The 27,500-nt window shown below is 42.1% G+C and overlaps 1 protein-coding gene across 1 annotated transcript in view; it reads right to left on the reverse strand.

Moving 5' to 3' along the window:
* The window catches only part of LOC306934372 (netrin receptor UNC5C-like), a gene marked incomplete at its 5' end in the record, with an annotated part of 288,396 nt that extends 261,396 nt beyond the window's left edge, over positions 1 to 27,000 (reverse strand). The window contains one exon of the mRNA XM_079516941.1: positions 26,886 to 27,000. Within this exon, the coding sequence (XP_079373067.1) occupies positions 26,886 to 27,000 (115 nt within the window). The remainder of the gene's footprint in view (positions 1 to 26,885) is intronic.
* Between the last annotated feature and the right edge of the window lie 500 nt (positions 27,001 to 27,500).

Raw genomic sequence — 27,500 nt, forward strand, 5'->3', positions numbered from 1 at the left:
TTTTCAACCATATAGCCCAAGTGTGGACTGTCTGGAGATCTTCTTTGTAGGTCTGTCTGGCAAACAAGCTCTCCAGTCCGTACCTTTTAGGATGTTTGTTTGTTCTGTCATTTCTGTCATTTCTGTCATTTCTTTCTTTCTTTCTTTCTTTCTTTCTTTCGCTAAGACTCACTTTTTTTTATTCCCAACATGAATTAGCAGTGTTACCATACACACTGCAAACATCCCTCCAACTTAATTTGAATTAGATATTTGCTTATGGTATAGTTCTCAAACGGTGTGCCAAGAGACAAGTCCAACCATACATTATTATTGCAATATTTACAACTAGTATACAAAAACTTTATTTTATTTTATTTATTAAGCTAAATCTTGTAACCACTTTCAACCTGGAGACAATTTTAAACTTTATTTATGTATTTAATTATTTATTAGTGTGGCAATAAGGGCAACACAGTATTGGGGGACTTTATTATAGAGTCAAAACTTTGGCAATTTACAATTTAGGTATTTAGCAGACGCTCTTAATCCAGAGCAATTTACATTAAGCAAGAACAAAAAATCACACCCGTGTGAAGTAAGTGGTGCAACTCCGTGTGGGGGTCCCCGGGGATCGACAATTTGCACACTTCGCTCTGAAGTGTGCATTGAGATTTTGCCTTGGGCACAAAAAGTTTGAAAATGACTGGCTTAATTAATGCTAAAGAGACCTAACGGAGACCTTGATTTATATGATTTCATCTAGAAAGATACATTTCACACATGTATAAATCCTAAGAAGAATCACAAGTGATCCAAATGCTAGTTTCTTCAAACTAGGTCCTATGTAGGCAATGTGGCCCTGTGGTATACTGTGAAAGGTCCTTACTCCTTAAACACTGCAAGAGTTTATTTTGTGTGATTAATTCACATTCATTTTAAACTGTTGTTTGTCATTCACACAGTGTACATTCACACAGAACATGAACATAAAGACAATAAAATGACAATTGGTTTTCAAAATGAGGACAATTTTTCCCCACGAATAAAAGCATCAACCTGTATGCCCCACCAAATTATTTTGTTTGTAATTTTGATGTGAAATATTCACCATTGCATTTTTGGATAGTATATTTGGCATGCTCCTGACATGTAAATAACAATTCATGCTAGCCAGAGGTCAGATGAGCTAACCAGGGAATGAAGCAACTTTCACAGGTGGACAAATGTGTGTTCACTAATACAGAAAATCAACTGTGAAATGTCACACAAGATCACTTTATCCTTGTGGAAAAGAGCAATAACATTTATTTAAGCAGTGCATTACTGTGGGAGAGGGCGGGCTGAAAGTTATGGCTGTTAGACGATGGACTCTGTATGTGCATGTGTGTGTGCGTGCATGTGCACACATGTGGATCCGGTTTCTGATTTATGGCTGCCCCCCTTCTGAGAGGCTGGCAATGGCATGCAACCGTCTCCAAGCTTTCTACAGCTCAATCTCCTCAACCTCACAACTGAAACCATCTAGTGCTGTAATTGTGTCTACACATTGCATCACCATTTCTATTGATCTGCCTCTCTCTCTCTCTCTTTCTCTGAACATGGCTCTCTTACCATAACAGTTCTACTTGTTTACTTATATTTACTTAAATCTCAAAGAGAAGGTTGAGACATTTGGCTTAGGCACTATCACAGTTGAACTAGAAGTAAGTAGTGGTGGCACTGGCAGACTACTGTAGATATTGGGGCAAAGGTTGACAATACAGGGATGGTTGACTAATTTTCTTTTCTGTTGATGGTACATTATCATTTCATATTTACAAACACTACAGTACTTGCTTCTTATAATTGTCCAACTCTAATTCATCCTCGATGGTGTCTCTCAACTTGTTAGGACTCACGGGATTCACAACACAATATAATGTGTAACCTTCCGGAATTCAAACCCGGTCTCCTGCGTGGGAAGGGACATTAAATCCAAACATCTTAACCAGTAGCCTAAAATAAAATCTTCCTTGGCCGGGGGAAATATTAGGCTTTGGACTTCAGGCGGAGGCTCTGAGCCAATGTGCTACACTTGCATGCACACACACACTCAGTCACCCCTGGCATTCCTGCGTCTCTGCGATGTGCATGCCAGGCAAGCTTTGGACTCCTAGTTGTGGCCTGATGATTCCAGCCCTGTCACCGGGAGTAACAGAATGCCCTGTCACCGGAGGGGGTAAGAGAATGACCTGTCACCATGGGCAACGGAATGCCCTGCTGTCACCATGGGCAACGGAATGCCCTGTCACAAAGGGGGTAAAGGAAAGAAGACATAACTGTCTACGACAGTCGAGGCGCTCCTCCAGGCCATGTGGTACATATGGATAGAGAGAGACACAGTGACACAGAGAGAGAGAGAGAGAGAGAGAGAGAGAGAGAGAGAGAGAAGTGAAAACACAAAAAGTGAGATCTAGAGGAAGAAAGTGAAAGAAAGTGCAGGAGTGACAAATAGAGACAGATATACGGAGACAGACAGAAACTATCTTGTTGCTAGGCAAGAGCAGAGTACCAGTTAGCTAACGACTCAAAAGTAATGTGACCTCCTGACTCTCAGAAGGTCAGGCACAGAGACAAATACCACTGAGTGAGGACTCAACTCCCATAGCAATAAATATTCTCTATTTTTCATGATATTTTATTTCATAATTGTCATTAAATCATTTGAACCCTAACGTTCCTATTCAGGGGGGAATGTTTGGCAAAAAATGCAGCTCCCAAGTAACGCATTGCAACATTGTTGTGTGCTTGTAGATCTCTTTGGCAAAGTGATGTTGTGTATTGGAAGGGGAAAGAGTGGGCCAAGTAGAGTTAGTAATGTCTTGAAACCATCAGTCATCTGATTTACACAAATCACTGAGGCTCTATAAATAGTTTATTCAGGCAGTGGATCTCTCTTGACAATATATCCATGCTTGTGCATTATGAATGAACCTTCACGTTTTGAAGGTAACCAACATGTCATCGACGTTTCACATTTGACTTGAGGCAGAACTGAAACTGTATCTGTCTCTACTGATATTAAATAGTGTACCACTGAACAACATCACCTGATATTTGTGCTCCCGCTATGGCTTGTGGGCTTTGAGGCATCGGCAGCACCTTCGTCACTGCTGTGAGGTGTGAAATACCTTCTCCACTTACGTGGAATTCAATATACTGTCAACATTTCGGTATAAGTAATACTATATATGCCTTACAAAGGCAATTCAATAACTCCTTATATACACTTAGCCAATTTGTACTGTAAGCTTGCTGCAGGATGAGAGGATGGATGGATAGATACTGTAGATGTAGATAGATCGATAGATAGATACTAACACACACACACACACACACACACACACACACACACACACACACACACACACACACACACACACACACACACACACACACACACACACACACACACACACACACACACACACACACACTACAGTACAGTACAGTATATAGACAAACAGAACCAGAGACATAGCTAGAGAGACAGACAGAGAGAAAAGGGGGAAGAGAAAGAAAATGAGAAACAGAAAAAGGGAGGCACAGTGGGAGGGAATCACAGCTTAATTGAAAAAGACAGAGGGAGAAAATCGTTAAACAAGCCCCACCGGTGTCTCCCTTATTAGATCCCCCTTCTTGTGTCATGGCGATTAAATTCCCTTTCGTTTCCCGTAACAAACTCTAAACTCTCAAACAATTTGTTAAGGAGAGGGATTATGGAGAACTGGGAGAAGGAGGTGTGCGTGCGTGCGTGCGTGCGTGCGTGTGCATGAGAGTGTGTTGGTTGTTTGCGTGTTGGCATGTGTGTCTACATAAATGCTCCTCCTTGCATTATTTTTCTTGCAGGCTTGCCAAGCTGCAAATTAAAGATAGCTATCTTCAAATATCTTTTCAGGGAGTAGAGAAAAAAAAGCAGAGTCCTTTCCACGCAACCCATATCATTCTCATTGTTAATATACTATACAGCAGGTATCTAATGGCAATTTTATGGCAACACCTTGGGATGGTGTTCTCAATACACAATGCGATTGTAACTCCACAAGAACAGCAACATCTGGCAGATATTTGGTCATTTGTATTGGTTTGTTGGTCTAAAGCCAATGTGATATATGTTTGGGAAGGCAAGGGAAATTAGCAACTTCGACAAGCCAGATGGGACTTTCTTTGATGGATAAGTTAAAGAAGCTACAGTAGGTATGTCCTTTGTGTATTTTAAACCACTGAGTACTCTGACCACCAAAATATAGCCTGTTTTCTATGGTGTAAATTTCCATCATGAGTCCATAAGATTCTTAAACATGTGGGGAAAAAAACTTGACAGATTGAAGGTGGTAAAACGTACACAATAATATTACAAATTGAATTTAAATTTCAAATGTTATATTGTATTTTGTTTCCTCCCCTTTCCAGTTGCCCCCCCTGGTGGGCTACGCTATGAAAATCTGTTGTTTCAGATCTACCAATGTGGAAATTAGTGTTACGTAATTTCATAATCTAACGATGAACTGTGATTAACCGATTGCAAAGGGAACCCTCCAATCACATCATGCAGGACTATGCCCTCCCCTTTCTCCCACAGTACCTGCTTTGTTGACTACATCAGTGTACAGTAACTGCAGAGACGGTGCTGAGAGACTGATAGGAATTAGGTTTGTGTGGAGGATGTAAATAAGGCCAGCTCGCAGCGACAAGCAAAGCGTTCCAGTGTATAATGAGCAGACACCTTTCTCACTACAATCTCCCTATTGCCGTCTTTTTCTACTTGTCTTCTGAGTCTCTCTCTCTCTCCCCCCTCTCTCTCATCTCCACCATCATAATATTTTCCATCTGCTCTGAGGGATGGAGACATAAACTGAACCACAGCCAGCATGAACAGCTGCAGGCCTCTATTCCCATATATTACAGTGCCTAAACCCCCATATTCACTTTATGTCAGACACATCACCGAGTACACTAGACCCCATTACTCTCATTAGCTTTTACAGCCCTTGTTGGCTGGCGCAGAGCTTCACAGTTGAAGCTGTAAGAACTGCTGATCGGATTTCAGTGACTGAGCCTACCTGCCAGCAGAATGGCAATGTTAACTATGAAGTGTTTAATGACGGATATTTTGCCACTTTATTTATTTCAATGTGGATCCAGACTGATCATGTCCATTTCAAGGTAAAGTCAGATTGAGATCATGTTCCTTGTGCAACAGGAAGCGCCTTTTGAAATGCCTTTCTGCCATACAGTACCATGCTCTTGACGGCTAGCGCTTTAGTAATATGGCCATAGATAAACTTTCTGAGAGGAGCACCATTCATCACTGTTAATTGTCCTATCAACCAATCAAAATTGAGAAAGGGGTTAGTTTAAAAACATAAACAAACAGAGAGGCTGCTGTGCACCCACACCCTGTCAGCTAAATCTTCATGAAGATACACCGCTAGAGCAGTCGCAAGGATTCGGCTTCTGGTATTCATGTTTATCATTATTATTTGATCCATTTCGGTTAGGCTTGTAATAACGCAGATGATGCAACAATCAGTGATACAACTGTACAGAAACCAAGATGAGTGAGATAGCTTTGTGACATATTATTACATATTTTACTAGGTGTGACTAGAATCTAGAACGCCTCACTATAAGCTTGTCATTTGTGTATTCTCAGAAGGCTTGACTTCCCACAATCAACACTGTCTCAGGGCTCCTTTAAGTGGGCCCATGGGAAGACATGCATAGCCTACTTAATCGTTTTTTCTGAATTCATGCTACTTGTACAAAAGCCCAGATTACAGCGAGATCTCACAAATATGCCTGAAACTCCCTGATGTTGTGTAACAATCTCAGCACTCTGTGCTGTATGAATGTTGGCCATTGAACACAAATCAACACCTGCTTCACTTTTTCCCTGTGCTTTAGACACCATGGGCCCTATTAAGCAAGTGGAATCTAATTACATATAATTTTACAGTTTTTAAGACGTGGGGGCGGGTGCAATGTCATATTACAATTATGGGCCAGGTAAGAAGCGCTTTCGACACCCCGTGGTGTGAGCAAAACGGCCTTGAATTAGTCATGGGAGTGTTTAAGGGAGTTTTGAGGCTTACCCAATGAACATGTCCGTACTATTCTCTTTACGACACCAGCTGATGATGCGCCCTTTTCGGCAAGTGGTATTACATTTCTGCAGACTGGCACCATAGACATGACATGACTTTGTCACATTTGGGTTAATTATTCATATTGCACTGCATGCTGTCACCTTTATGCCTCCAAAGAACAGATCCACAAGCTGTCACAGCCATGATGTGCATAGCTTGTAGGCCTATGTCTCTATTTTGTTAAGTAACTTGCAGTTTTCATTGGAAAGTCATTACAGCGGCGCAGCCATATGCTAAGGGAGGGAGATATACGCACATCGTCACTTAATTTGTTTCTGTTCTAAGCATGAAAAACAGCTGTAAAAATCTTTATTCTAGTTGATTTGATTCATAAATGAATAACTAAGACTTTGAAATGGCACCTACCTATACCTTTCAGATCGGAATGGAACTGCGAGTAGATACGCAGCATTGGCTGGCAAATTGGCAATCCATGCGTAATGTTCCCAGAATCGTCTAACCCCCGAACATACAAGTTCGTTTGATATTGTTTAATTCGATAAAAATAGAACCATGTACCATACAGCGAATGAAAGCAAGATTCCTAAGGAATATGGGGATTTTTACATTTTAAAAAACGGTTGAGAAATGAGAGAACCATGAGTGTTTATAATATCAAATATTATAAGAATAATATGAAAGACAAACGGGCTGTGAAGAGCTCAGCTCACCATCCCGACAAGGAGGAAATATAGCCTATAGTGCATGCACGTATATGCACTGACTGTTGCACACACGCTCTTTATTTGTTTCTATTGAAAAACACCAGTAAAATAACGTTTATTTTAGTTTATTTCATTCGAGTCACGACGAAGGAATGAGTTGAAATGCCATACGTGCGCCATGCGTATTGCTGCGGCCCCAATGTTATGGTCTTCGCTCGTAGCATATTATTGAAGAAGAATTGAGTCGGGTGTGATACAGCGTATGAAAGCAAACCTCCCAATGAGTATGGAGATGTTTTAATTTCTAAAAAAGGTTGAGAAATGAGCGATATATGACCCTTTATAATCTCAACGAGAAAGCCAGAAAACTCGCTGTTGCCATGTGTCATAGAAACAAGTAAATAGGTCTATAAACATACTCCCAAAATAATCGCATATAACAGAGGTCTACAACCTATTTTAAATGAAGTGCCATGTTTTTATTTTCTAGATAGTGAGTCTGCCATATCAAGATTCCTTTTAATGACACCACATTAAAATTTCCAGCATATTTTGATTGTCCACAAATATAAAGTTCTTCCTTCTTTTTACATATTTTCTTGCACATTGTTAGAATGATCATTATAAATATATATCCCCCTGCAGTCAGAGTTCATTGTTTTAATGAATGAATGTGATGCATTGTGAGCTGGTAGATCTGCTATTTTCAAAAGTAATCTTTGAAAAAAGTGACAATTGTGGAATATTTTTGAAAAATGTTATTGAAACATTTAAAAACACAAATCTGTCATGGGGGTCACTGGCTTAGTTGGGCAAATGCATTAATCTGGGGGTCCTTGACATGGGAATGTCGCTGTGTGAGGATCACTGGTTTAAACAACATTAGGAGAAAAGCCCAAATAAGCACTTTAGAAACAAGAAAAGCAACCACAACTACCAATATTTACAAGCATCTTTGCAGAAAAAGAAGCCGCTTATAATAAACAGACATGGCAACACTCCAGCAGCACTCCAGAGCCGCTCAAGTGTCAAATCAAACAGTGCTTTTTGCTTTTAAGACGTGGTCAGACCCAGGCGGAATCGGTATGCGCTGAGTGTTTTTAGGTCAAGGGGCTTAATAGCAAATTAGCGCAAAGCGAAAATAATTAACATATGGACACTCCCCCAATGCTAAATTATGCAGGAACGTGGTATTCCATATGAGTGAGCGCTCACCACGGCTTCCATAATACGAAAAGGCGCAGAGCGAGGGCGAAATCTGTATTACCGCATGGGTTTTTCGTCTTGCTTAATAGGGCTCCATATATGCTGTTTTTAAGGGGCATATAATGGTGCAAAACACCTCTTGTAAGAAACCTCTCTTAACTGGGTAATTTAACATGCAGAACTGTGTCACTGTACCTATGGCCATCACCCTGGTTTGCTAGGGGATTTTAATTGGCTGCTAGTGTACCTAATTGACTGCTAGTGTCTTCCTGTCCCATCCCAAATACATTCTGCAATCGCAGCAGTTTGTTTTGTGTGAGACCTTGTCTTTGTACTTGACTTAATAAGGTAGTGAATTTTGCATTTTTGTAAGCACAGCGTTCTGTTATGGTTATGGCTGTCTCTAAGCTGCTATAAGAGCCACTGAGGTCTCTGTATGCTACGTTAATAGGCAACGTCACGTTCATTCCTGTCTAGGTGTGTATGGGTGTGTGCCCTACATAAATAAGCAGAAATCTATTCTCTGTGTAAGTGCTTGTTTGCGCTTGTGTTACAGTACAGCACGTAAAAGCCCCCAGTTTGACTGAACAAGGTTAATAAAATAAAAAAGATTTACAGAAATGTTCATCTGGGACCAGCATACAACCCAGACAGGACCACTGTCCCAATTAGAGACCCTGGATATAGCCGACACATACACACCTACAGTAAAAATCCTCAAGTGTCCATTTAACTTACACTCTTCAAACTAACACTGAGGATTTTACGGTATGTATACAGTACAGACATACACAATCCTCTCTCTGTATGCTTATAATTCCCTCACTATGTTGCATATGCATAATCAAAATCTTTCATTCTCTTATGCTCTTCTTTATCTCTCTCTAACACACACAAATACAAATGCGCTCACGCACACACACACACACACACACACACACACACACACACACACACACACACACACACACACACACACACACACACACACACACACACACACACACACACACACACACACACACACACACACACACACACACACACACACACACACACACACACACACACACACACACACACACACGCTCTCCCAGGGGACAATGCCTATGGCCTTTGCGGTTGGAGGAGAGAAGTTGCTGAGTGGTAGAAACAGAGAGGGAGAGAGGAAGCAGAGACTACAGCGGAATCTCAAACAGAATCCACTATATCTTCAAGCACAAGAGATGCACAAGAGCATCTCAAACATCATCCAACAAGATCCCACTACCCTGCCCTGCCTGAGCAATGCCAGAATGTCATGTAACATTTTCTAATCAATTTGAACAGATTTGATTTGATTAAAGTTTCTATTTGAGAACATTTAAGTAGAATGTATTATATTTAAACACAAACACAGACCTATTCAACATTGTTCAAAAGTAGCCAATTTACAATCTTTCTACACATTGTGAGACATTTTGTGCGGTGTATCCTTCAGCATTGGTGGTACTAGTCATTAGTCAAACATTTTTCTCTGCCGAAAACAGTATGCAAATTTGAAAGGGGGTATACAGTAACAATAGAGGGTATGCGAGGGTATAAAGTGAATGGCAAATCGAGTGGAAAAGTGAGTGGCAAAGTGAGTTTAACGTTGTTTAACATCGCTTAATGCAATCAGATATGACTTTTCTGTTTGGATATATGGGCTGTCAAGGCCAGAAAGTAGTTTATTGCCACTCAGTAGGCGTTCCCGCATAACCTCCGGGTATGATGATGATGTTATGCGCATACCCTCTATAACGCCACCACCAGCTGACCGGCACCGTAGTCGCAGTTAGTCACGACAATTGCTTGGTCTGATCAGGACTGTCTTAAGCATAGTTTAGTCTGTGACTGTGTGTCCGTCTGTGCCCGTCCTTGTAGGCTATGTCTGCGTTTCTTGAAAGCTGTGATTTGCTTTAATGATTGCCCAAAAGATGCCCAGTCTCAGAGAAACCAATTCCAACCAACTGAGCCCAAGATATGAGAGGAGATCAAATGTGTGCGAGATGCTTTGGAGACCATTTGTTATGATAAAGTATACCTCACATTATGTGCTCTCTGTGTCAGTTCAAAATGCCTTGATGATTCATTATCTGGTGCCAAAGTGTTTTGTATTTCCCCCTTTATGGAGCTTTGGCATGGAAATGAAGGAGCTTTTTCAATATGATACGACCATGAATTATTCATGAGCACTTGTGAGGCTTTCAGAATGAAACTTTCAGACTAAATGACCTTGTATATGAAACTGTCTTGGAATCACTGGAAAGGTAAAAGCCATTGAATACAGTCTAGACGAAAAAAGAACAGAATAGCATGTGTTAATTTCTACTGAAGGATACTTTAATATGCACAAGGATTCTGTTCTTGGATTGACCTTTTTTAGGTTGTTGCATGTTCACAATCGAGGCACAAGTAACATAATATACCGGTATAACACCTAAATATTGTTTATTGTGACAGCTATGATCCATGAATATACGGTACATGTTCATCCCTTATGACGGGTCAATGTCAAGTTTACATATAATATGAGTGAATCAGTGCCATTTCAGCTTGAACATTTCAAAGTAAAAGGCCTCCTGACACTAACATATTTAACTTCAAAATTCTGCCTCCGGTGTCGCCCGCAAACAATTTCAAAGGGACAATTGCATGCTGAAATATCCCACTTTGATGTGTGTGGACATCAAGTAACGGTTGCAAATCAGCCCAATTAATTAATTCTGCAAAACACTGATGATGTGTGCCAAATTCTACCCTAATGTGTGGTAATAGATTCCTTTTGACTGTGACTATAGCTGTAGGGTGAAGGGCAGGCAGCTCAATTGGCAACCAGGATCTACTGAACAATGCGGCAGCATCTATGGATGGATGCAACCAACTCATATATGAAATATGACTGAAATGATGCTCCTCAAGTTGAAAGCTCCTCAAGTTGAAATACAGTAGACCTTGAAATGTAACATGCTGCTGAGCGGGTTAGATTCTCTCTCTCTCTCTCTCTCTCTCTCTCTCTCTCTCTCCCCCCTTCACCTTCTGAAACACAGTGAAAAAAGAGAACTTGGAGACAGGTGAGGTGCAAGAAAACTTCTCTGGCAGTCCATGCTTTCCTCCTTCTTAAGGCTTCTGACTTTTCTGTCGGCAGATGTGTATTTACACTACAGGGCTGGGCAATTAATCTAAAATACATCAAAACCGATATTTTCAATCAATACATAACAAACTCTTCCCTTGTTGATTTGTTGATAGATAAGAAATAATACAAAGAATATACTTTATATTTTTTAAATAGTATTTCTTATATCAACAAATTAACAGAAACAAAAAAATGTAAGAGGGGTTTTATAATCAACTAAACCTGATTTTTCATTTAACCCTGTATTTTCATTGTACAATGGTGGCGTATAAATAATTGTTACCTGCAATTTTTTACTAATATTATCATTTGAAATTGTTCATTGATCGTAATCGGGGCAAAGGTTTGAAATAATAATGAAATTGATTTGAAGTCATATCGCTCAGCCCTAAATGCACACACACACACACACACACACACACACACACACACACACACACACACACACACACACACACACACACACACACACACACACACACACACACACACACACACACACACACACACACACACACACACACACACACACACACGCACACACACACACACACGCCCACAATCATGTGCTGCCTTACTCCCACACAATAACACACCCACCCAAGAAAGCACAAGCCGCCATAAACATGCATTTCGCGGGTACACCGGCACAAATCCATAAAGACACGCACACACCGATGCATTCCTTAACGTGAAGGACAACAATCAATGTCAGCCAGTCACAGACCAATAGACAGGCTAAACACTGCTGCTCCATTATTACTGTCTTGTTTAACCAGCAGCGCAAGAACAACACTGGCAATCAATATTCTGTCATGTGACAGACACTCTGAGTAAGAATGTGTGTCCCTGTGTGTGTGTGTGTGTGTGTGTGTGTGTGTGTGTGTGTGTGTGTGTGTGTGTGTGTGTGTGTAAGATGAAGAGAGAAAAGACAGAGAGAAACACTGACATAATAGATGCAGGAAAAGGTCCTCACTGATTGAATGTCTACTTAACTGGACCTCTGAGACGTGTGTGTGTGTGTGTGTGTGTGTGTGTGTGTGTGTGTGTGTGTGTGTGTGTGTGTGTGTGTGTGTGTGTGTGTGTGTGTGTGTGTGTGTGTGTGTGTGCGTGCGTGCGCGCGCGCGCGTGCGTGCGTGCGTGCGTGTGCACATGCGAGCACTTGCGTGTGTGTGTGTTTGTGTTGTTTGTTTAACACATTCCAAGTAACCAGCACAGGAAAATAGTAAATTTAGCGTCATTGATTTTCTACAGACAAATTGGTTGCAACATTGGTCTAAAACAGGACACTAGCATCTCTTTTGTTTGCACTGATTAGAGTGTTGTTTAGGGTATCGACTAGCCACAAAGTTTACAGATAGATCCTGAGTAGAATAGCCCTACTGTATGAACTTTAAGACACTTGGTGAACTTTAGCTTTAGTTTTCAATTTACTTCCTTTCTTTTGTCACACAGTGTGATTGATTGAGGTGCTTTAGTAGCAGTTTTATATTAGAAGCAGAACAGCAAATCATTCCAATTCAGGGAGGGTTCAGGCCAGGGTTAGCATTAGGCATTTAGGATTAGGAATAGGGATTTTGAGGTTACGTTAGGGTTACTTTTAGGCTTATAGGCTTGATTTGCGTTCAACATGGAAGAAATCTTTTTTTATTTTGCTTTTGCTTTTGACAACCCCATTGTGTTCATTTAATTCTTGCATTCTGGTCATAGTGACGTGGCTGTGGTCTGCCCTCCCATTAGCCAATTTTAATAATTTATGATTCCTAATATTTTTGGCATAGGAATAATATTTCACCATTATGGGCAGGCTAAAATGTATACATTGCATTGTTTAAAAAATGGCAATGGAATGAGGCAGTTGAAAAAAGGCAGTTATAAAAATCAATCATAAATGTTTGTCATCAACCATTGAGTATTGCCTCATTTAAGTAAAAACAAAAGTAAAACATTAATGAGTTACAACTACAAGGTGACGCCAAAATGATTGCCCTCTCCTGGTTTTTCTCTGATGGGACCTCAGCACAGAGCACAGATAAGCCAAAACCCTGGAGGGCCCGAATCAAGACGCTACACAAATAACCAGTGCAACAATACAAGGATTTGGAGGAAGCCAGAGGGAGCCGTGGGCTTTGTCTGGTTGTACTCAGCTGCTCAGTTCTTTTCTGAAACTGTTCCTTGGGTTTGGATGACATTTCTCAGAACAGGACAGGGGGGAAAACACAACACAAATTCAAGAAAACTCCAAATACTCCAGCAAAGTTTTTCTCCTCGTGTCTTTTGTTCAAAGTTTCCCCCAGGAAGGAAGGAACGTGAGAGAGAGGGAAGAAGGTCCGAGCAAGATGGAGAGAATGAGGGCAGAATGATAGAAAATGAGACTGACGGGACAGAGGGGCTCCAGGGCAGACAGCTACTTCATGTTCTTTTCATGTGGTAAAATAACCTCCATGTGACACCATGATGATATAAGTCTCTCTCTCTCCCACTCGTCTGGTGGCAGAAATGTAACCCCTGTGTGGATGATGTCACTGCCAGACAACAATACACAAAATATAGCTTACAGATGGCCACATGCCACATAGTACAGTAGATACCACAAGGCATTCTTCAGCCACTTTGAAACAATGATGCGATTGTGCAGTTGGTACACTTGCAACAAATTGAAGACCGTGTTATACGAGCAAACCGGGTGTGGCCAAACAATGCGTTATACCGTACATTTCTTGGGACAGAGTTGGTTCTTTATGTATTTTTTGTTTTTGTTTCAGTTTTTGTTTTCTTTTTTGATGTGTGTGTGTGTGTGTGTGTGTGTGTGTGTGTGTGTGTGTGTGTGTGTGTGTGTGTTCTTGTTATGAGTTATTGGTGGTCCAGTTGGGTCACATATCATTGGACAGCAAGTCTGTGTGTTTAAGAACCACTTCTGCATCACTTCACCAGCTGTGCCTCGGGCAGAAGAGCTGATGATGGCAACAACCAGTAAACAAACAGCAAATCACAGATAAAATGCATGCAGAATTGGAAGTGAATCAATCCCTTTGTCCAGGAAAGCCCTAGTTAAAAATCCTAGTTAATCCAGTTTAATCCTTAGTTCTGAGACCAATCTACATATCACAATTTACATCTTCTACATAGTCTTAATCTTTAATCATAATCGATAGGGGGGGAAATGCAGCCTTAAGGCAGCACTTTACCTGATCATTCACGCCACAAACATTCTTCTAGATAATATCTAAATTATACACCATCGCATGACGTGTCACATGACATTTCGCTAGTCAAAAATAGCTGCCTATCGGTCTGAGCACCTAGGCTCCATTGCAGCCTGACAATGTGACGCGAGTTCGAGTCCCAATCAAGACGGCCTTTGCTGCAGTTCACTCTCTGTCTCTCTCTCCCCATTTCCTGTCTGTATTAGGGGGATCTACAAGCTCACAATATGTCTCAGTGTGGCATGCTGATGACTATTTTCTGCTTTAGAAAAAAGTTTAAAAAAAAGTTAGAAATGGCATTTAGGCTATATGTGTGTTCCTGTCTGTGTGTGTGAGAGAGAGAGAGAGAGAGAGAGAGAGAGAGTATACTTGGGTCATCCTAAAGGTCATTATAAATATCAATACCAGCTGTAAGACAATACAGCATGGAGAAAACAGAGGTAACAGTGGCGCAATGATAACAAGCGAGCATGCACACACACACACACACGCGCATGCACAAACAGACAGTAAAACAGTGAGACTGTGTGGGTGGGAATCAATGGAAATAAACCTGAGTGGGGTGATGGTGATATTATGAACACCTGCACAAAACAGGACAGTGTTGAGCTACTGTAAGTCACACTAAAACCTTTCATAACAGCCGTCTTTCCCTCCCGACTGCAGTCTGATATTACAGTACCATAATAATTCCCTGGATCGTTCAATAAACAGTATTGCAAACAGTTTATTTCAAAACGAGATGGCTGGTTAGATCAGTAATATAGAGCAGCTCAGTTGGGGGGCAGGGCTTTTTAGCTGTCATTCCTCCAAACCAATATTTACAGGGATATGAAAACCTTCACGTATGGTCTCTGAGGTCCTAAAACGCCCTATAATATTTGCTTCTTATACTTTGTTGTATGACGAACGTCATTCAGATCTACAAGCGCTTGTAATATTGGCTATTTTGGGGCTGGTACACCGTTGTACGACAGACAAGAGACTTTTTTTTAATTTCAGTTTAGGAAACTTCACAGAATTATAAGCATACATATTTCTTACAACTGCTTTTTTTTCTCCTTTTTTTCACAACAAGAGTTTGTTTTGATCACAAATAAATAAATGGCGCCCATGACATTAACATCCAATATGAAGACTATGCCAACGCAATATGTCATGTTTCCATTCACATTTCACATTTCATATGTAGCTCAAGAGGAGAGTGGTGAAATAATTTCCCTGCGGAAACAATGTCCATAAAGCATTTCTCACACAAAAAACAAATATAGAACGAGGAGGGGATGGGAGGTGACAACAGTAATAAAACGAAGCGGTGCAGTAAAGTTTAAGCTCTCATATTAAAAATAAAGCAGCATAATAGCCTGAGGGGAACCAGCGTCCATACGTTTTATATAGGGCTGCACGAGTATGATCCTGATAATTTTGCTGAATACTGTAATCATGGTTATTAATTTGACACCTATAATCATACAATTCATGTTTGGGTTGCAGACCAGTATAATCCAAATGCCTCCAAACTTGTAACCTGTACAAAGGCCAGACTCATGGGTCTGGCCTTTGTACAGGTTACTTTCCCCTCTTAGAATTTGTACACATTGCATAAACATAATATGATCATTCCAGATTATGGCCACTTTGGCAACCTCCCCACTGCAAACGTATGCCATTTACAAGGGGCTGCAGTGGAAAATAGGTAGCTTCTGGATCCTCTGGGTTCACATCAGCGAAGACCCGAGCTGGTCACATCTTATGGGCAGTCTGGGAACCGCTGTTAATTCGTTTTGCGCCAGGTCCGTATAGCCGCTAGGGGACGTTATTTGCTAGGTCCGTATATATACGGACCACCAACGTATACTCTATGTATATAATGATTGAGCCCGCGGCAGCTTTTAACATTGGTCCGGTTGCTAATTGCTATGCAACTTTTCCGTCACCACCAGCTATGGGACGTTAAAACTTTTCTCTGTTTACCTCGGTAACAAGCAGGATTTTCAAACCTCCATAAGTTGGAACTTTAGAGAGCTGTCCTTGGTGGATCTTCTGCCATCCAAAGTTCGGATGTCATTTGTGATTTTGTACCGCATCGCTCCCGACATGTAAACGTTTCTGACGACAGGTAAACAATGTGTGTTTGCGCTAATGATGACAAAGTGTGTGTGTGTGTTGAGTGTGTGTGTGTGTGTGTGGGGGGGGGGGGGGGGGGGGGGGGGGGTCAAACTCCTTCTCTTTAAAGTGAACACTGATGGTGGCACTGGGAACTGGGATTTATGCTAACAGCTAGCCGCAATAAAAGAGTTAAGGGTGGAAGATGCTCCATTCATGCTCAAAGGCTTTACTGAGGGTGCTTAAAACAGCACAGCACAACACCAGGACTGAGCTGCCAGCAAGGACCTTTACAAGGACCTTTACACCCAGACACTAGCAGAGTGAAGATTGTGTCATGCTGGCTTTCTCAATCACCATCAACAAAGGTCAGGGGCAAGACAATAAATGAGTTGGCATCTACCTGCCTCAGTGTTCACTCATGGCTTGCTCTATACTGCCTTCTCCAGGGCCAGGGGAAATACTGTTTTTTTTTTTTATTGTGGGTGAGGAGGGAGTAACTGTAATTGTCTGTAAGTAGTTAAATTGCACACGCTTGAATAACATTATGAAGTCATAATGTTATTTTATGTCATAATGTTTTTTTTATTGTGGGCGAGGAGGGAGTAACTGGAACTGTAATTGTCTGTTAGTAGTTCATTGCACACGTTTGAATGACATTATGAATTTGTTTAAAAATATGTATGTAAAGAATTCTGCTTTTCAGAAATAAAACTACTGTACTGCTGCCTACATGTTACAGTACATGATCAAAACAGATTACACTCAAAGATGATGAGCACATTAGCACAACTGGGTGGGGGTGAGTTAGGAAGGGACCAAACACCAAATGGCACTTTTTTTCTAGTCACAATTATTAATGATGCTGATTAATGATTTATCATGTTTTTAATGCCTTGTGTCATTTCTTTGGTCAAAACGTAATTGTCTCTGCTCTCTGGGAGCCTGATGGATGGAGAGATGGATTGTACAGTTCTGGTTATTAATCATTGTGTGATGGCGAGGAGACGAGGGCAAGTTACAGTAGCTGACAAAATAAGATTCTGAATGATAAACTTGCACGTGGATGTGAAGAAAAGAAAATCCAATCCAGGCGATTCCAATTCCGATCTCATTAAACCGCATTGATCAGACCTCCCGCTGTGGCCAGGTTTGGCGAGAACAGCCGTGCACAAACCTCCACGCACAATAGCGATGCTCTTTCTGGTGGGTTGCAGGAAGCAGCAGCCTAACCCTGTCTTTAGCCCTGGGCTAGTTAAGAACACAGAGTGTGGAGCCAAGACTGGTCTAGACTTTACAGAGTGAATAGTTCAGTTCCACAACTGAAGCACTGTGAGGGGGGGGGGGGGACCTTGAACCTTCCTTATGTGTACTGTAACAAAGTATAAATCTGCCTTTTTTGATGATGTAATTTGTCCTCATCTCTTCCTGGTTTTCAGGGCTGTCGCTAGACCTTGCTTAAACCCACTCTCTCCATCTGTACTTGTAACACTTGTAGAAGCCAAGAAGCAAGTACTCTTACCCCCCCCCCCCACCACCTCTCTCTCCAATGCCATCTTACCTGTATTCCTCTGGGGGAAGAAATGCTGTGTCCAAGGATAATTCTGGAAAATAACAATGTGATATTTCATCTGCACATGCGTGTGCGCATGCACACATTCGCTCACTTGCTCACACACACACACACACACACACACGCACACACACACACACACACACACACACACACACACACACACACACACACACACACACACACACACACACACACACAGCGGACACACTAACGATCATGCATTCTCAGCAAAGTAGCTTCCCATATTCATTAGGCACTAAGAAAATAGCCCTCAAATGAATCAAAAGCAAATTGCTTACACGTAATCTTGTCAGCTGCAGTGAAAAATACACAGTTTCCGATTACAGCCAACGTGGTGCCACTGGAACCGAGCAAGGGTTGTAGTACACAATACAATGTGTGCAATATTATGTATGTGTGCTTGCATATGCAATGTGTGTGTGTGTTGTGTGTTGTGTGTTGTGTGTTGTGTGTTGTGTGTGTGTGTGTGTGTGTGTGTGTGTGTGTGTGTGTGTGTGTGTTGTTTTTCCCTTCGGCCTGTGCTGTAAATTACATCATGTCTACACTGGGAGAGCAGGCAACTCAAAATCTTTTTACAACGTGCATTAAATCCCTTTTTTCACTGATTCCTACAACACTACAATGTCCTCTTTCAAACAGGCACTGCCCTTGTTTGTGTGTATGTGTATGTGTGTGTGCGTGTGCGTGCATGTCTGTGCGTGTGTGCCCATGTGCACGCACTCTTGTGTGTGAAGCACAGACGTAAGCCTAGGAGGCAAAAAGTTACGGTGCCGATTATAGTAATTATGGTTTCAGGTTTTTGCATATTCCTTCAGATGGCCTCCTAGATTACCAGACAGCCCTGGCACCGAACGTCACGGAGAGGAAAATAAAGTTACTTTTGTCAGGGTGGTAGAGAGAGAGGGAGAGGGAGAGAGAGAGAGAGAGAGAGAGAGAGAGAGACGGAAAGCAAACAAGAGTGAGTAACGAACGATTTATACTTAGTTCCGTGCCAGTGGTCCACACCGATAATAGCCAATCTACAAGCTCACAATGCACTACACTGCAACGTGTTGTAAGCTTGTAGGTCGACTATTTTAGGTGCGAGACATGATGCGCAACCAAGTATAAATCAGGCTTAAGAAAAGGAGAAAGCAGGAGGAGAAAGAGGAGACTAATCCTTGGGGCGGCTTCCCAGCAGCACTCAGCCTGCTAGCTCCATCCCTCCTTCTCCTCCACATCCTCCTCCTCCTCAAACACCATCGCTCCTCCTTTTCTCCTCTCCTCAGTGTGCCCTCGCACAGGAGATGAATGGGCTTTTTACAGTGCAGCTTTGTCTCCGATCAAAAGAAGTGTGAATGTCAAATTCTCTACTAAAAAAAGACATTCTCTCTCTCTCTCTCTCTCTCTCTCTCTCTCTCTCTCTCTCTCTCAACTATACTCTTTCTATCCACTTTCGTTCTCTCTCGTGCCCTCAGTTCAGAGGATAATACACATAATAAGCATTCAGTGAAAACAAAGAAGGCCCGGGCCATGGGCTCGTGGACCCCCTGTCATGACACGTTGTCCTTTCTTGGCGGTGGCTCAATTACATATTCATGAATACACAAATAGCAGTCTTTCTCAAAAACATACGCACGCACGCACGCACGCACGCACGCACGCACGCACGCACGCACGCACGCACGCACACACGCACACACACACACACACACACACACACACACACACATCTCAGCCAAAATACCCAGCACCCATCTGCTGGTCGTGTGTCTGCCCTTAAGGAATTGTGCCTCTAAACGGAGTGTATTCTGTGTGCGGAGTGTGTGTGTGTGTGTGTGTGTTTGTAAGGAATGGCACCTGTATTGTGCTGAGTTCACCAGGTTTAAGTCCGACGCCAGTAACACAAAATCTAGGCTGATACTGTAAAACTTATAATAAATGCACAGGCTAAAAGTCTACAGTCTGCGGTTTCCAATGTGAGCGCCACAAGCAAAAAATCTGGAGACACAGCAGATTGGTACTTTGGCATGGATCCAAAAGAGAGAGACAGAAACCAAGAGACACAGGAAGGGACTGGAGGGGGGCATCTAAGAGACAAGCAAGAGATACGGACTAAAAATGCCAGTTTGTTCACCAAAAGAAAAGAAAAAATACTGTCTCCAGTAATAGCTTGTCTCCAATAAGCACCGTGTGCTGACTGCTGTTGTTGAAGCAAATAAAGCAGCCTGTACCATTTACTGGAAGTTTTACGGTATCAAATAAAGAGAATATATAGGCCATGAAAAGCCTTGGCTGGCTGCTATGGATAGCAACAAGGCTTTAAAACAAAGACATACAGGGAGAGATTTCAATGGAGCAGCTGGCATATTGTGCAGGGGGCAACTTCAGGGCACTCTCTTCCTCTCTTTCCTTCATTTTCTGCTTCCCCTTTCCTTCGTTTGTTTGTTTGTTTGTTCGTTCGTTCCTTCGTTCGTTCGTTCCTTCGTTCGTTCCTTCCTTCCTTCCTTCCTTCCCTCCCTATAGTGTGTGGCTTCACTCTCCCCTTTCCCTCCAATGCTTTTCCTCCACATTCCTGTCTTGTGTCCTGAGATGCCTTACATGGACGACTGACCATGCCACGCACACACACATACACACACAAACAGTACAGTGTCCCCACTGCTTGTGTGCCTCATTCGAAAGCACAACAATATGCCCAGTGTTTAGACCACTCTAATTAAACTACCCAAATCTATCTAGAGACAGAAAGTGGATGTGTGTTTCAGAGAGAAAGACTCGGAAGAAGGGTGTGTGATGGAGTGCCTGTGAAGTGTGAAGAAGGAATAGGTAGGAGACGGGAGAGAGAGAGAGAGAGAGAGAGAGACACAGAGACAGAGACAGAGAGAGAGCAAAAGAGAAAGAAAGTGATATGATAGACAATGGAACCCAAATCAGTGACCTGTCGGTGTCGCACACTTACGTTCTCATGTCATGCTGGGATACGTTGTGAGCTTGTTTGCGACCGCAGGTCGCATTTACTATGAAAATGTGCATTTCCCGTTGGGCCGTCACGCCCCCATATATGGTCATGCCTCGTGACATCATGTGACATCACGTGACATCATCAGGGGGATCTTCATATATGGGCATATATGTAGTCACGACGTTGATGACATCGCCAGGGGCCCTTCCCCATATGGGAATGTCAATACCGGTCATATCACACCTCCATATATGGTCACGCCTCGTAACATCACGCCTCCATATATGGTCACGCCTTGTGACACCACGTGACATCATGGAGACGCTTAGATCTCCATATATGGTTGTCAGTCCATCACGTGACCTCGTGACATCACATGCTCCATATGTCATTCATTGTGGAAATAAGAGAAGCTTATAAGTTTGTCCGTGTTGAACTTACCAATTTCTGCAATCTACGAGCTTGTGGTCATGCAATCTCATTTGCTAACCGCACTCCCAGACCTTAACCACACCAACCCCAAGTCTAAACTAACATATCTAATTTTAAACCTACAGTATACCTAAACTGAACTGTACTAAAGTCTTGCTTTAAGATATCTTCCCAAGGAAGAAAGACCTTAAAACCAGGCACAGTTTCATGAAATCTCTTGAAACCTTCCATTGTAGTTAGATAATCTTACTTAAGAGGTCATGAAATGAGTACATCTGAATACTATGCTAAAAACTGTTTTTAAATTAGTTTTTTCTTGCATTGTGTGGGGACAGATCATGGGACCTATGGGAACTATATAAACCATTGATTGGTAACAAACGACATTCTCTAAAACACACGCACGCACGCACACACACACGCACGCACGCACGCATGCACGCACGCACACACACACAAAATGAAATGCATGGAAATGAGAGCCCTAAATGAGGCATTGGGTTTCGTCGGCCATGAAAAATTCATAATTCCACGTCTTTATATGCAACTCTAGAAGGAATTAGGGCTAACAGCAGGAGTCACTGGGAATCAGTTTCACAACACTTAGTTTCCCCTTTCTCTTCCCCCTCTCTTTTCTTCCTTCCATTTCTGCCCGTATCACTCTTTCTGTGGCACTCTAGCGCGTGCACCCACGCACACCAACACGCACACCCACAAACGCATGAGCATGCACACATGCACGCACGCACACACAAACTCTACATGGGGTTTCCCCTTGTGAACAGAATCGTGTCAGTAGTGTGGTCTCTTGACATGGTCCTTAGTTTGAAAGACACACACACACACACACACACACACACACACACACACACACACACACACACACACACACACACACACACACACACACACACACACACACACACACACACACACACACACACACACACACACACACACACACACACACACACACAGGCCACTTTTAGAGTGGAACCAACTCTTTCTATAAAGAAATTACTTCTTAAGTGTTCTTTGCATTGAACAAATAGGCTGGGTTTAGGCACATGCTTCTAGAAATAGCACAAGCTGTAATTGTTGTGTTTACTTCCATTTTGTAGCATATGTGAATGATGGTACCATAAAGCCTGATGTATACTTTGTTATATGACCCTGTTCCTGGCTAAAGATCTAAGTAGAAATGTGTGTAAATTGACAAAAGTATAGGGCTGGACAATATGGACCAATTTAAATATCACTACAGTTTGACCAAATATCTCAATAAATGATCAATATTGTGACAATAATATTATATTAAATAATAATAATGTAAAATAACAACAAAAAAAATTGATGGCATCAATATATTTCCCATGGCCCATTCCTAAGTCATGAGAGGCAGAATTTGAAATATAGCAAAACGTAAGTGCAATTTGGTCCAGTCTGATTCATTGGAGTAGACCAGGGGTGCCCAAAAGGTAGATCATGATCTACCAGTAGATCACAAAGGTAGATCACATGACATGGCCCTAAAAATATATATAATTCATATTATATATAAATATTTATATAAAATGTATAATAAAACAATTGGCATCTTTCACTTGAATTAAGGTGACTTGATTGACATCAACCAGGAATGCAATAGGCCTACTTTGTTTTCTAAAATGTTGCGCACAAATTGTAGCATTACAAAGTTATACAAAAAAACCTTTTCCCCTCTATTTCCCAGTCCAAGTGCATTTGTCTTATATTTAACACCAGCACTGCTATTCCAAAGCCCTCTCAGGTACATTGTTAAACTAGTTTCAGCAATGGAATCATGATTTGTTTAGTTTGAAAGTAGCTCTCAAGTTAAAAAAAGTGTGGGCACCCCTGGAGTAGATGAATGCAAAAGCTGCATGCATCAAAAGAAAATACAGAAAAAGAAAAAAAAGTGTGTGAAATAAATGAAAGAGACAGAGCGAGAAAGAATGTCTTCTAGCTAAGTTCGAACTGGTCAGAACTAAAATTTGTGTGAGTGTGAGCGAGAAAGAGAGAGATAGAGAAATCTGGGGGTTCTCCAAGCAGTGGGGAAGGGCAAGGGTGGGCTTCAACCCCAGACACTGTCAAAGACTTTCTTTCACTCACACACACACACACACACACACACACACACACACACACACACACACACACACACACACACACACACACACACACACACACACACACACACACACACACACACACACACACACACACGGGGGGGGGGGGGCGCGCGTGCACGCGCATGAGGACGGTTGGAGCACATACACAGTACACACACACACACCGCAAAAATTACACGCACAGACAGACACACAAGCACGCACGCACTCACACACACACACACACACTAAATATTTCTTTGGGGTCAGACAATTCAACTGTATGTGTGTGTGCATGTGTGCATGTGTGCGTGTGTGTGTGTGCTCGCATGTCAGTCAGTCAGTCAGCTTGTCAAGTCTTAGTAGAGTGATCAAAGCTACTACAAACCACCCAGAGAGAACTCTCTTCTTCATTCATCTGTTCTCCCCCCCCTCTCTCTCTCTCTCTCTCTCTCTCTCTCTCTCACACACACACACACACACACACACACACACACACACACACACACACACACACACACACACACACACACACACACACACACACACACACACACACACACACACATGTCAAATTTACCATATAAAATTTGTTCAGCCAATAATATGCCATTGACAGTGTGTTCCCCAGCCAATCAGTTTGTCCCATTTGGTTCCAATAATTCCCAGCTGTCTCCTGCCAACGCTGAAGCACCATGGGAGAGGATCAGAGCATAATAGAACACAGCATGGGAGCTGTGACAATGTCATAATGCCAGTATACTCTCACACACACACAGACTTATTAACACAATTTGAGCTCAGCTTGCTTCGTACATATAGGCAATATATATATATATATATATATATATATATATATATACACATATATATGTACATAATAGGCAAATCCTCAGTGTTCATTTAACTCTGAGAATGCACAAACGTAACCAAATACCTGAAGGGTCCATTTGTAATTGCAGGCACGCACGCACGCACGCACGCACGCACACACGCACACACACACACGCATAGGCCTATGCACAAAACAAAATAAACAGTATTATTGTCAGTTAAATTGGTCTACAATCCAACAATGCATTTTACGCTGTACCCTGGAATTCTTGAGTGTGTGTGCGTGAGACACACACACACAATTATATAATAAACATAATTAAGCAGCATATAACAAAGGCAACCTGAAATGTTTGGCAGCAGAGACACACACAGAAGCACACAGAAGCCTATAGCAGCAGAATCATGAATACAATGTGCAGATCTTTGAGCCAGCGTCCATGAAGAAAGAACCACGGCTGTTTTACAACAATGCAGAGGACACTTCAGAATTCCTTATGTTAAACTGACACCCAGTAGACCAAGGGTTAAGTAAGGAAGCATTTAACCACTTGAACCCTAGTGTCCCTATTCTGGGACGTGTCATAATAGAGGGTATGCGCATGCATAAAGTGAATGGCAAATCGAGTGGCAAATCGAGTGGCAAAGTGAGAAGTGAGTTTAACGTCATTTAACATTGTTTAATGCAATCAGATAGGACTTTTCTGTTTTAATGTATGTCAAGGCCAGAACGTTTTTTTCAGAACGTCCCCGCAAAACTTCCGGGTATGATGATGATGTCACGCGCATACCCTCTATAGGGGGACATTACAAGCTCACAATGTGGCAACACGCCAGAATCGTGGCTATTTTCTGGAAAGATATTTGGTTTGGTGTGGACTGGTTTTGGTGTAGATTGGGAAAAAGGAGGGGGAACAAGTACAGAACCCTGGGGGATTACAGCCCACAAAGTATAGCTTTGAATGGTTAACCCTCTTCCTCTTATCTGTTGCACCCAAAAGCTAGCTATACAAGTGCAATTGTGCATGTATAAAAAAAAAAAGGTTTATACCTCCACGGTCATCTTAATCAATGCCACATTATGATGATCATTACTATAGGCTATGCATCTCAGTCCGGCCAAACAGCATTGCTTTGGTTGAGAGTAGTCAGCCATTTCATTTAAAAACAATGAATCAAAATACATAACTACTGTCACTATCGAAAAGTTTTATGCAATTAATATTATATAATAACGCACAGGATCAGCTATTTCCATGCACGCACGCACACACACGTGCGCGCGCACGCACAAACACACACACACACACACACACACACACACACACACACACGCGCGCAAGAGTCAAGTTGTTTGGACCAAGGCAACAGACTCAAAGTGGCGAGAGGAATGAAAGAAGATCAAAGGAAAACGTGTGTCTGAACGAATTATGTAAACGTTCAGAAGAAAGCAGGACGAGGAGATGCTGAATGTGAGACCGTCACCGTTCAGTGTCATTAACGTGAAGAGGGGGAATTATGCCCCGGAAGAAAAAAAACATGCTTTTTCTTTCGATTTTCGATTCTACTCTCTACATTTCTGTCAGTGACGAAATGCAATGTATCAGATGTCGCTGCAAGGCCACTCAAAGCATATCCCCAAATGTCCATTATTGATTAAATAGTATAAACATCGGTGGCAATGGTGAAATATTCCCATGGGCAATGAGAGAAATGTGGCAGTGGGAATAGTCTGCAAGACTCATGTTATACAGACCAGTATACACTACTACAGACCGAATTAACAAGAAATTGTAACATACCGGTAGCCCAGTTTCGGAAAAGGCAATTAATGAATTAATTGCGTTATGTTTTTGTATATCTGTATGCCAGGGAGAGTGAAATTACGAAACCGCGCATTCTCCGTGGCGCAGCGCGCATTACGCAGGAGTCTGGAGATTGTTTGAAAAAAAATCTAATGTATTTTCATAATCATAACCGAAATTTGTATTTAAAGTTCTAAGGCATTTATCACTGTGACCCCGCGATACTGCCGTGGATGGTCGTGTTCTTAGGCTCTCTTCGAGCATCTTGTGATGATGGCTATTGGTTGCAGTCTGTGTGCATTCCTCACCACAATTAACTTTCAAGTCTAGCATAATTCACGAAGAGAAAACCAATTAACCAAATGATTTGCAATAACGTGTTAATTGTGGACACAATTGTGGCTTTTGTTTCACTCAACTTAAAACAGAGAGGTATGCCGAGTTGGACGGTTTTATGAATGGTAATTTGGAGAAGTCATCAACTCAATCACAACTACAATACAACACAGAATATGGATGTGAGTGACAGAGGCTCACAGAGCCATGCATTTTCCTCAATAAATACACACAGCATCACTGCAATGTAATGCCAATTCTTGGAATATATTCCTTAATGATTCGCTCTTCTTACCTTGGGCGACTCCGAGGTGCGTGAGCGCCAGCAGGAGCAGCAGAACCCGCGGCGTGCCGCACGAAGCCCCGCAGCATGCTATTCCAGCTCCCGAGCAGCGTCCACTTTTCCCCATTACAAGTCGAGGAAAACACGCCAAACTCCTTCGGTCTCTTTGCTTGGCGGGAAGAAATAAAAACACGCGCAGCTTTGGACGGGTTGGTGGCGTCCCAGAAGAAAGGCTGGTGGAGTCAGGACAGGTAGCCTAGCCTGACGGTGGTCCGGTTAAACTCCTAGGGAGAAAATAAACGCGCAGGTTGAGCTGTGAGAAAAACGAGGGTCTCCTCCTCCGCTGCGTGTGAGCGCCACTGCTTCCTCCTCGTCACGAGCGCTCCGTCTCTCTGCAAAGTGCTCCACACTCCGTTTACGCGGAGCGAGAAATGCCACCGCCCTCTGGCTACCTAGTGGAAGTCTCTCTCCCCCGCTCTCCCACTCTCTCTCTCCAATTCTCTCTCTCTCTCCAATTATCTCTCTCTCTCTCTCTCTCTCCCCAATTGTTTCTCTCTCTCTCTCTAATTCAAAGGAGCTTTAATTGGCATGATTTTGTTCTTTTGATTTCTAACCGTTTTTATGCCC

Source organism: Electrona antarctica (genome assembly GCF_951216825.1).
Source record: "Electrona antarctica genome assembly, chromosome: 12".
Taxonomy (NCBI): domain Eukaryota; kingdom Metazoa; phylum Chordata; class Actinopteri; order Myctophiformes; family Myctophidae; genus Electrona; species Electrona antarctica.